This window comes from Heteronotia binoei, chromosome 6, assembly GCF_032191835.1.
Source record: "Heteronotia binoei isolate CCM8104 ecotype False Entrance Well chromosome 6, APGP_CSIRO_Hbin_v1, whole genome shotgun sequence".
Taxonomy (NCBI): domain Eukaryota; kingdom Metazoa; phylum Chordata; class Lepidosauria; order Squamata; family Gekkonidae; genus Heteronotia; species Heteronotia binoei.
The window spans coordinates 92,768,974-92,781,446 of record NC_083228.1 but is presented as its reverse complement, the minus strand read 5'-3'; the positions used below and the strand labels follow the sequence as shown (position 1 = coordinate 92,781,446).

General features: G+C 41.6%; 1 protein-coding gene across 1 annotated transcript in view; it reads left to right on the top strand.

Annotated features, from left to right (window-relative positions):
* Positions 1–7,743, top strand: part of NMNAT3 (nicotinamide nucleotide adenylyltransferase 3) — a 126,186-nt gene extending 118,443 nt beyond the window's left edge. Inside the window, 2 exon segments of the mRNA XM_060242692.1 lie at positions 7,413–7,634; positions 7,637–7,743. Coding sequence (XP_060098675.1) covers positions 7,413–7,634; positions 7,637–7,743 — 329 coding nt within the window.
* The last annotated feature ends 4,730 nt before the right edge of the window (positions 7,744–12,473 follow it).

Sequence of the window (12,473 nt, the reverse complement as noted above, 5' to 3'; positions counted from 1 at the left end):
TTTTGGGGGAGGTGTTTGTGAGTTTCCTGCATTGTGCAGGGAGTTGGACTAGATGACCCTGGAGGTCCCTTCCAACTCTATGATTCTATACAATTTTATGATTTTAGTGTAGAACAGGGGTGGCCAACGGTAGCTCTCCAGAAGTTTTTTGCCTACAACTCCCATCAGCCCCAGCCATCAGCCATGCTGGCTGGGGCTGAAGGGAGTTGTAGGCAAAAAACATCTGGAGAGCTACCGTTGGCCACCCCTGGTGTAGAATGTCAGTTTGGGGACACCGCTAAACCAGGAATAAAGGTCTACTGTGAAATTGTTTTCCAAGACTCCTATCTTCTCATAAGAGGAACCATGAGGATCCGTGCCTCAAAAACATGTTTTGGATCCATGGTGCTGCCACGAAGCCATGGATCCGTTATATCTGTGGGGAAAGCTCTTTCCATGGATGCAACATGAGATTGGATGGTGAGCTTGGGATGATCCAATGCAGATATCATGAGGATCCATGAGGATATGTGCTTCAAAGCCATGTTTTCACTCCATGATGTTGCCACGATGCCCAGGATCCATTATTTCTGTGGTGCAAATTCTGCCCATGGACGTAATAAGTGACTGGATGGAGGGCTTGGGGGGATCCGAAGCAGAAATCATGTGGATCCATGAGGATCCATGGTCCAAAATCAAGTTTTTGGTCCCTGGCACTGCCATGAAGCCGTGAATCCATGATTTCTGTGGTGCAAACTCTTCCCATGGACAGGATATGTGATTGGCTGGTAATCTTGGAGTGGCCCAAAGCAAAAAACATGAGGATCCATGAGGATCCGTGGTTTGGAAACATGTTTTTTCAGTGCTGTGGTGCCACAAATTCGTGGAGGCATGATTTTTCTGGTGCTGCCTATAGTCTAAGAGAGGATCTACAACATGATGGTGGTTTGATTTCATTTCACCATAAAAATCATATGAATTCATGAGGATTCATGCTTTGCAACTCAGTTTTTGCACTGCTGAGGTGCCACGAATTCGTGGAGGCATGATTTCTGTGGTCCTGCCTATAGTCTAAGACAGGATGTATAGAATTAAAGTGGTTTGATTTCATTTCAATGTAGAAATCATATGAATTCATGAAGATCCATGTAGATCCGACTTTTACCCAGACCCTTCAGGGACACTGCATGATGAACAAATATGTCAGTCACCTTCACATCGGTCGTGCTGAAGAAAGTAGCCTTTGGCCCAGTACTATTAGCTTAGCTGTTCAAACCTTAAATTAGGAGGTGCACCCAGGTTAATACTTGGCCCTTAAATAAAACATATATCTAGCCTACTGAGATCGACTGTGGGCTTTTGTGAACAAGAGGGGGGATGATTAGCATTTCTTCCTGATGGAGGAGGAGCACAAGTGCTGAGCATTTGCAATACTTTAGCCAGCTCTATTTGGGCTAGTCTTTAGGCACTCCATACAAGCTCAGAGGCTATACCACTGTAAAATTCATAGAGCTGAGGCAATGAATATTTTCTGATTTTATAAGTGGCAGAGAAAGATGAGCTTGGGAGTTTCAAAGATTTACATTCAGCCAATTTGAAAGTTGAAATGGTCATTTCCTAACCATTTGCCCTGAATGTTTTGAATTAACAAAACCTTTTTCAACCTCTTTTTCTCAGGTTCTTGATTCTGCCATTTTAAAGGGTTAAAATAAAGATATTACATCAAACTCCCTTCACCCTGCAGAAAAAACTGAAGGCTGGAAACCTTGCTGGGATTCCAGGGGATCTCCAGCTCTTGGCTGGAGAACTGCCCTTGTCTAATGTTATTTCTCTTTTTTTGTATTTACTTGAGGGAAAAGATGCCTCTGTTACCTGTTAACCTTACAAAACAAGGTTTCTGTATTCAGGTTTTAAAGTTAGATTTCCCTTGGGGGGAGGGGAGGCTCACAGACAAAGCCTGCTCATGTGGGAATGCCATTCTCTGAAGTTCCCCAGAATTATGGCTTTCAAGTTCCCCAAATGGGATGAGCTAAGGACAGAACATTTCTGGGGGAAAGGACTGGGGCTTCCTCATGTGGGAGTGCTTGAGCTAGTACTTGCTAAAAGGAATGCCTTATGCCATGAATGTGGAACTCTGCATAGGCTCAGAGACCATTCTTCCTTCATGATTCTTGGGTAGCAGAACTGAGAAACGGATTGCCTTCTCAATTTCATTTCAAGCGCACAGACTGCCTAAACCTTTGTCCCTCGGATGGTGCCAGAAGAAAAAAATGCATCTTCACATGAAAGCCAAGTAGCTTTTTTGTGTCGACCTGTCGCCTAGGTGTCAATTTGGCCATCCATTGATATGTTTAACAGCTCTCACAGCAGGAGTTTTCCTCTCCTTTTGTTACCTGGTAGTCCGATCAGATAACATAGGACGTCACATAGGACCGACCAATGAGGATTGCTGCAGGAAGCGCCACCTGCTGGTGGTAATGAAGAAAAGCTACAGAAAGAATAAAACCCACTAAAAGTCCGCTGGAAAACAGCTCTTGGAAAGTAAGCAGCAACACCGAGGCTAATGCAGCTTCACTCCTGTTCCAGGATTTCAAGTGTAGATCGTACCAAAAAAGCAGGAGCTAGACAGGAGTGAGGCCAGTTTTCAGTGTGGATTGAACCATCTGAGAGGGTAGTATTACTGGCTCTTTTGCCCAGTGCAGAATCGGCCTTGGTCTTCTTCCAGCAGAATTTGCTTGCTGTGAAAGCGAAAGCAAGGCTGCACAGGAAAAGAAAGGGAGGGGTTGTTCCTGTTTCCTGTGCAGCCTTAAAGGGACACATTTTAAAAACGGATCCCAGGCTGTAAAACAACATGATGCCTACAGGTATGTTCTCTCTCCCCCCACCCCCAGATTTTTTTTAAGAGCGGGGGAGGAGGCTGAAAATTCGGGGGTCCCCCGCCAGGGCGGGAGGGTTGGGAAGCCTAATCAGAGTGTGGCCCTGGTGTTGCCAACATGATGAGGTTACTTCCAGGTTATGTCATTAAGTGATGTAGACATGTTGCTGCAATGTTGACAGGGTCTTGCACTTTTTCCAGGTAAGTCCCCCCACTAGCCAGCTGATTGGCAGTGGGATGGTAAGGTCTGGCAGCAGGGGAACCCTGCCTTCACAGGGGGGGTCTGGCACCCTGGATTCTTTTGTCCTCCAAGGCAGTCCCATGTAGTTACAGTAGTTCAATCTGGAGGTCAAAAATAAGGTGACATTTATTCTTTTTTTTTTTTTGGAGTTTAAACTTTTTATTAATTAAAAACAAAAATACATTCCAACAAACATCAACTATAATACTAATAACCATAGAATCTACCTTACAAGCCATCCTGTTATGAATACAATATGCAGAGTGTATTTCTAATATAAAGCAAAAGTTAAATACTTATCCGGTAATTTACACAATGTTTTTTGTTCAGATTGTACATAAGCAAAAAAGTGAAACCATTTCTCTACAAACATGTTTTTATCTAGACCTTTATCTGATGCTTCAGAATTTTTTATGGTAGTAGCCAGCTTATCCGTTACTACTAGGTCCCAAATTTTTAGATACCAATTACGTTTAGAAGGCAAGACAGGGGCTTTCCAATGGTGAGCTATTAATAAGGGATCTGAGTGAAGTTTTAACTGGGAGAAGAGAGATATAAGAGGTTTCTTGTTTTGCATTGCAACCAGATGCTGTTGTTGCTGAAAGGGAACTTTTGCTGCTCCCCAGCATACTTGTATATGTACATAGAAATTTAAAGTGTAGAGGGTGAGATAAATGCAGTATTTGCCCCCCTTGCTGAAATAGCATGTGGTTTATTTGTGTGAAGATATGCCTGTGTACATATTACAAGTGAATGACAAGACTATTTGAACCTTTGTATAAAGTTGTATTAGGTTGTTCATAGTTCTGCAAGGATGTTATTTGTGAAGGAGCATCCATGCAAGCCCTTTAAAAAAAAAACAAAAAAACAAAACTAACCAATGCATAATTTAAACTGGAATCTTGCTTCTCCAAATGAAATGATTCTTTATGCTTGATACCCCTTGAACTTCATGCACACAATAAAAGGCCATACTGGAATCCCAGGACTGATTCTGAATTTGCTATGGTATACATGTAGTAAAAAATGATGCACTGTCACTTTGTACATTATAAGATGCAGATGAATAGATGTTTAAGCCCTTTCTGGCTCTAATGGAACCTGCAAACCTGTTAATTAAAGTTTCGAGCTGATTGACAAGTGCTGAATCTCTGCATTCACACCATAAACCTTTAAGGTGATGTACATCACCTTGTGTTTGGTGATGGCCTTTACTCAGTGTATACTTTTCATTGAAAGCAAACAGAACATTAAGATGCGTAAAGGGCAGGGAGGAAGATAATAGTTTGCCCTTCTCTAGATTACTATGTACAATTTTTGTGATCCTGAATCAAAAAAGGATATTGCTGGAATGGGGAAGGTTCAACAAAGAGTAACTATTATTATTACAAGCTTGAAGAAACTCACATGAAAAAAGAGATGGAAAAGATTGGAATTGTTTACTTTATAAAGGAGACAAAGGAGATGAAACACATTGAAAGCCTATGTCAGAAAACTAATGGTTGATAGAAAGAAGATGCTGAATGTGCAAGGAAACATTGGGCATTTCTGGTATGATTGTTTTTTTGATGCATTCACTGGAAAATTGTTTCTTTTTGTGTACACAAGACTAATGGTTTATCCAAAGGTACCACTTCTGTTATTGCAACTGTTCAGCACTCCAGCTGTAGCCGTTTGTTGTTTTGCAAATGTAATTCTTCTCCCAGTTAGCATATTTATTGCTATGGAAGCAATAAGTGGAATGGGGTACCAACTAATGCTAAGGCTCATTCTTGGCTAATGCCTGTAACAACAGTAGCAACCCAGTTCACATGCCTGAACCATTTTGTGACCTTCTAAGATATTTTACCTTCTCCCCCTAATTTAAAAGATGAGGACTCCCTGAAACTATTTCAGCATAATCACTTAGCAAATCCCAGAAAAGATTCCAGAAAGAGAGCCAGTTTGGTGTAGTGGTTAAGAGTGGTGGACTCTAATCTGGGAAAACCAGATTTGATTCTCCATTCTTCCACATATACCTGCTGGGTGACCTTGGGTCATCCACAGTTTCACAGAGCTGTTCTGTCAAGAGCAGTTCTCTGAGAGCTCTCTCAGCTCCACCTACCTCATAGGGTGACTGTTGTGGGGAGTGAAAGGGAAAGAAGATTATAAGCCACTCTGAGTGAAGGGTGGGGTATAAAACCAACCCTCCTTCTTCTCTTTCTGTTTTGCAGTACTTTGCCAATTTATGGAGCTAAAGCCACTGTCGAGGGAATGAGGGATGCAGGAACCCTTTAATGCAATCCCATTTCCAATGTATTCATTTGGGGAGGGAGAGAAGCTGGTTTTCAGTTGCATCAAGAAAGAGACACAGTTGTTCTAAAAATCTCTTATTCATTTAACTTCAATCCTAATGTAAATTCATTAAAACATATAAGAATCATTCATCAATAATCAAAATTCAATAATCAAAACATTGTGCACAGTAATTTTATAAAGGATATCCTTGGATTCTCTTGTCAAGACCCAGAAAAAAAAGATTGTTGGCAAGAGCAACCCAGAACAAAAATACCTTCATACATTAAGTACCATTTTTCCATCCATAGGAGCCCATGTAACTGTCAATCAATTCTGTGACAAGCATCTGACATATAGTGATATACACAACAGGGCTCAGCCCCTTTCTCTCTGAGGTCAAGAGAGTCAAAGGAACTCAGGAAGAGCTAGGGTGACTAAGAGAGTCTGGGAAGTTTGGCTTTGGTACTTATCTTTTTAGAATTTGATTGTATAGAAAAATTCCAAAAGGCATAGTCATGTGAGGGGAAAGTGTTCAGTGTTATCTGTATCAGGAATGTCACATCACCTGAAGTGCCCTAAAACCTCCTGGGAAACAGAGCCAAAGTTTCAACTATAGAGGCTAATTAATATAGAAATTGAAATAGCATATGTTTAGCATAGGCAGATGATTGAGACTCAATCCAGCCGTAATTCCACAAAAGCCACACAAAAAAATATAAATGAGTAGAGCATGGATTCACTGATTGACAGGTATACACAATGTAGTCTGCCTGTTATAACAACAAATTTTATTAATTCATTATTGCAGTTTTGCATTAGAAAAGCAGTAACATGGAGTGGTGTATTCCCATTCATATTTGGATGCATAATTAACTAGGGTGGTGATCATGGTTGTAGGAATGTTCATCAGACAGGATTTACAGGTTTTGAATACTTTCCTTGGTTAAGCCGCTGTAAGTGTCAATAACTAGGTATACAATGATCACATGAAGTCATTCTGATCCTAAAATAATCACATAATGTATGTGTGAGAAGGAAATCCTATAATTTGTTTTTGTCATAGAATCATAGATTGGAAGGGACCTCCAGGGTCATCTAGTCCAACCCCCTGCACAATGCCTCACAAACACCTCCCTCTAAATTCACGGGATCTCCATTGCTGTCAGATGACCATCCAGCCTCTGTTTAAAAGCCTCCAAGGAAGGAGAGCCCACCACCTCCCAAGGAAGCCTGTTCCACTGAGGAATCGCTCTAATTGTTAGGAAGTTCTTCCTAATGTTGAGCCGGAAACTCTTTTGATTTAATTTCAACCCATTGGTTCTGGTCCTACTTCTGGGGCCACAGAAAACAATTCCACACCATCCTCTACATGACAGCCCTTCAAGTACCGTACTTGAAAATGGTGATCATATCACCTCTCAGCCGCCTCCTCTCCAGGCTAAACATCCCCAGCTCCTTCAACCTTTCCTTATAGGACTTGGTCTCCAGACCCCTCCCCATCTTCATCGCCCTCCTCTGGACCCGTTCCAGCTTGTCTGTATCCTTCTTAAAATGTGGTGCCCAAAACTGAACACAATGCTCCAGGTGAGGTCTTACCAGAGCAGAGTAAAGCAATACCATCACATCATGTGATCTGAACACTATACTTCTGTTGATACAGCCCCAAATTGCACTTGCCTTTTTAGCCACCACATCACACTGTTGACTCATGTTCAGCATATTATCTACTAAGGCTCCTAGATCATGTATTATTTGATTAGCACTTCCAAAGAGGCAGATTCCAAAATGTGCACACTATTATGAGGGGGAAGGAGGGGTTAAAACATGTGATCCTCCTCTAGCAAAAACACACACACACTTGTAGTCTGAAGTAATTCATTTAGAGAAAGCAGTCAGCTGACTGTGGTGTCTAGAAGTTGGCAGGCTTGCTTTAGTATGTAGATTTTTGTCAATTTAGTAATATTTGTCAATTTTATTGTTTTCCCTGTTTATGTGTTAACATAACCATGGTAACTTGTGATGATCTTGGAGTTTTCCCAGAGCTAAAAGTTCTTTGTGGAGCTGATGTTCTGAAGACAATTCAGATACCTAACCTGTGGAAGGAAGAACACATTCAAGAAATAGTGACCAAGTTTGAATTGGTTTGTATTGGTCATGATGGCAATAATCCATCTCAATACATTTCTGAATAAGAGCATTTAAGCAAACACAAACACAATATTCACTTGATTAAAGACTGGATTCCAAATCTGTGCCATAAATCTAAGAAGTGTGCAAAAGACAAAGTGTGAAATACCTGGTTCCTGACTCAGTTATTTCATACATTCAGGAATACAATATATATACAGAAGAGAGTGAATGGGAAAATTAAGGGAATTCCCTACAGTCTGTTAAACCATTCAGTGCTGTGATCAGCCTGCTCAGTTAACGATGGTTCTATTCTACCAAATCAGTAGTTACCCGTTTCAGGGAATAAATTGAGAAGAAATTTCTATAAAGATAACAAGACTTTATGCAGCAATTTGAAAGTAATCAATTATTCCAAAATCTGTACACATCATTCCAAAACTTGGGCTGCCTCAGATCCTTCTGCATCCTCTGCTATATTTGATACAGTTTTACTCACATAGTGAGTGTTTTCACACTAGCGTTTACTCCGGCGTAGCACCCCATTTACCTCCGGATCTTTTCCTGGTTTTCGCACCTGTTGCTTCGGCGCTGCGGTTTGCTCCAGCGCTTCAGGGGTTTCACGCCGGAGTATGTTTTTCAACATGCTTCCGGAGTTTTTGAAAACCTCCGGATCCACACCGGATCCACTCCTCGGAGTTTGCTGTGGGAAATCCATCCACGCCGGATCGACTGCTTTGTGGGCGTCACCCTCTCCCTTTCCGTCCTCCCACCCCATCCACCCCCTTGGCCAATCATCAGCCATTCGCGGCGCTTCCCAAAAGTGCCCGCACGGCCATTTTTTTTTAAAACTTCATATTTCTTGCGTAATAGCGATATTTCGAAATTAACAAATAGAAAAAAAAACCCTCCTGGAATAGCCTCAATTGCCACTTCAATTGGTTTTGTTAGAATTTTTTTATTATTATTATTGACTTTAGTTGCGTTATTTCGCTGTTGCGTTATCTCGCAACTACATTATACATTGTTGGGGGGGGGAAATCTAGTGCCGGCGCGGGCCAAAGCGTTCATGTGTGTGTGTTTTAAAAAGGCAATGCCTCCCTCAGCTGTGCCACCAGGATTTCTGGACCTGCACAAAATCGCCATGTATAAAATGGGAAGTTGGAGTCCTGCATTCTTCTCCCTGGCTACATTCCGCTCGGTTAGAAAATAGACGCGAGCTCGCTCTTCACACGCGCCACAGAAGGGGAAGGAGAGAATGGGGCGGGGGGGGGAGCTCTGGCGGCAGGAATCAGTCAGGTCCCCGTTGCAAGCGCCAGCCGGGGAGGGGGAAGAGCGCGGAGGAAATCCCAGCTTTGCCACCCGGGAGGGAGCGAGGCTGGGAAAGGAAGAAGCTGCCACACACACACACACACAAACCCCTCGATTTCTCTCTCTTCGTTATTGCGATATTTCGCAACTTCAGAATTTGGGGGGGGGGGAATCTAGTGCTAGGATTCTCCACTGTGAATGCTTCTGTTAATACATAAAGGGCTGTGGAGGATACTACAGCTGCAGCCAATCCATAAGCAGAAGCAGCACACGTGATGCAGTTTGTCCACGAAAAGAAGGGGAAGGAACAGCTGTGACTGCTCGATGTTACGTTATTACGTCCTTACGCAACCAGACTTGCGCTTAAAAAAAAAATGATTGACAGGGCATCGAACTCAAGTCGATGCCAGTGGGAAAACGATTTGAGCCGGGGCTTCATGGAAAGCGACTCCGCAAATGAGTCCATGTGCGAAAACGAGGAAAATGAGCCGGACATAATTGCGCCGTGGAATAAGGGGAGCAAACGCTAAGTGCAAAAACGACCAGTGAGAATGTCTCTCCAGAACTGCCCCAGACTGAAGTAGATGAACAAATCCTGGATTATCTTCAGCATGGGATCCATTTTTGCACAATGAAGCTGGTGGAATAGGGATTATTATTAGTCCCTATCACTTATTATTCGTTACAATATTATTAGTTACTTATATTAGTTATTATTAGTTACAATAAGTGATGTTTGTCATAATTGGGCTAATGCTTGGTGACTGTGCTGCAAAGATGTTTATCAGTTTAAGTATCAGTGTTGTCGCCATGTACCTTGATCCTAGAAATATTTATTTGGTACCCCTATTGATTTAGGATTTTCCATGAAATAATATCATTAGCACTGTGTTGTTACTGGAACTTTCTTTTGTCTGCATAAACTCAACATTTTAGTAACATTTCAATAAAGTTTTTTAGACATCTTCAATTGTTACAAGCCTTATCTATGCTGCAATATTAGACAGCTTTAAATTCATCTGCTTTCATGAAAAATTGTCAACCATTGTCACGTCAGAATATAAAGTACAATACCATCTGTCATCATGAATATACAGAGACATTTTTTCCTCCCCTAGATGGATACATTTGTTGTAAGATTATGTTACCATGCTGCTGGAGGTGTACTTTCAAATATACAAAAAACAGGCGATATATTCCATTTTTATCATTCACATCCTCATTTCTATATGAGTAGTTCACAAACTGCTTCTCAAATCCTGCCATCTGAATCCATATAAAGAAATATACCAAACTTTGTGTGTCACCAGGCTTGGCATACATGCATGTCCTGCCATGGGACACTCCTACTCATCTTTTAACAGAGGCAGAGGTTCAAGCACACTTTTAAATCCTATTCCAGTCAGCTTATATCTGATTGTAACTTTCATTACCATTACAGTATCATGGAAGAGAAGTACCTAATCCAGAGCCCTGCAGTAACAAGGGTTGAGTGATCCATAAATCTATCATCATCATTCTAATGAATATGTATTGCAGATATGTCATTTCCTTCCCTCAACCATTCTGTACTAGATCATTGTTGTGCAATAATTTAGGAACTGGTTTTCAAATTGCCACAACAGCATATGTTTAGTCATCATTTTTTAAACATTTCCAGTCCGTCTTTCAGCTAAAAGTAGGACCACCTTAATAAAAATGTTGCTATCACTGCCATTGGGAGCAAGTTTGGTGTAGTGGTTAAGTGTGCGAATCTTATCTGGAAGAATGGGGTTTGATTCTCCACTCTTCCACTTGCAGCTGCTGGAATGACCTTGGGTCAGCCATAGCGTTCACAGAATTGTCCTTGAAAGGGCAGTTTCTGTGAGAGCTCTCTCAGCCCCACCCACCGCACAGGGTGTCTGTTGTGGGGGAGATAGATAAAGGAGATTGTGAGCTGCTCTGAGATTCAAAGTGGAAGATGGGATACAAATTCAATGTTGTTGTCATCGATTTCTTCTTCATCATCATCTTCTTCATTGTGAGGAGAATTCTGAAAAACAATTATATTTTTGGTATTACTCAATATGTTTAAATAAAGGTTAATGTTTACTATAACATGATAGGAAACCTTGTGTATGCTGTTCTATTCGTAATGTTTTTCCAGTTTCATTGACCTGCCGCAGTGCATTTTAGGAATGCTCAATCTGAGCAGTATGAATATCTAATATAGTTTTAATAATTTGATGTTTTAAAGTTTATTTATTTGTTTTGGATATTTCCCCCTCACTTTTCGCATCTAAAGCAAGGCTTACCAAACAAGCAGCAACAACAAAAAAGTCTAAAAATCACAGTACAGTGAAACAGGAACAGGAGCCAGGAGGTGGGATTGAGCAACTGGAGGAATTTGGCTTTTTGATGGAGCAGTCTAGCAAGCAGCAGCACAGACAGCTCTTTTTGAGGCCTGAACAGTCAAGGGTAGTTGGAGAAACTCAACCCCTGATGGAACTGTCTCCCCTTGTCAAGCAGCAGCACCCCAGGTAGAGATGCCAGCTCCAGGTGAGACCTGGGTATTCCCTAGAATTATAGCTCATCTCCAGACTACAGTTTCTCAGGAAAAACTGGATGCTTTGGAAGGTGGACTCTATTGCGCTGAACCCCATTGAGGTCTCTGTCCTCCCCAGGCTCCATCCCTAGATCTCCAGGAGTTTCCCAACCTGGATCTGGCAACCTTTCCCCCCATCTCCTGCCAACAGTTAGGGAGGACTTGGCAGCCCTAATCCCAGGTAAAAATAGTTGGCTTTATATGGTTTTCAGTCTGTTACCTTCCTTGGTTCCCAGTTACCTGGGAGAAAGGCAAACTTATAAATGCTGTAAACAACCCAAGAAATATAATTGTCTTTCTTGGTTTTATTGCCAGAGTTGGGGGCAGCAGTAAGGCAACATGAAAGCAACATACAACAATCATGTAACCAGGAGTGTCAAACATGCAGCTCAGGGGCTAAATCAGCCCCTGGAGGGCTCCTATCAGGCCCCCAGGCAAATGGCTGTCATCTGCTTCCTTCTCCCTCTCTCTTGCTTCCTTCTGCATCACAGCTTGCTTTGCTAGGCTTGCTGAATCACACAGCAGAGCTACTGAACCAAGCCTCTCTTCCTTCTATTGACTGAGGATCCTTCCACTCCTGGTCTCCTGGAGAAGGAAGGAAAGAACCTTAGCTTCCTTTGCCCAGTTTCTTGGATCATATGGGAGAGATACAAAAAAAGCACCATTAAGACTAACAAGTGCTAATGTTTTAAGCATGCTTTAAGTTTTTAAAAAACTTAAAATCTTTGTTTTTGGCTCCTTTATAAAGTTTATATCTCTGCTTCCTGGTATTACATTTTATGACATACATGGCCTGACCTGACAAGGTCTCATTTATGTCAGATTCATCCCTCATAACAAATGATGTTGACACCTCTGATATAAGCCATTCCATTGGTATATTTTGTCTGTCCAGCCCAAGTATGTGGCTATTACATTAACCGATGCCTAGTTCCTCTTTTTCCTTTTTTATTTTTTATTTTATACTCAATCAATACGGGCACTCAAGTTACTGATTAAAGTATGTTAATTATGTTGCCCAATACAGATTTAGTTCACAACAATAGCCTTATCAAGGTAGTTTTCCATTTTTCCCCAGC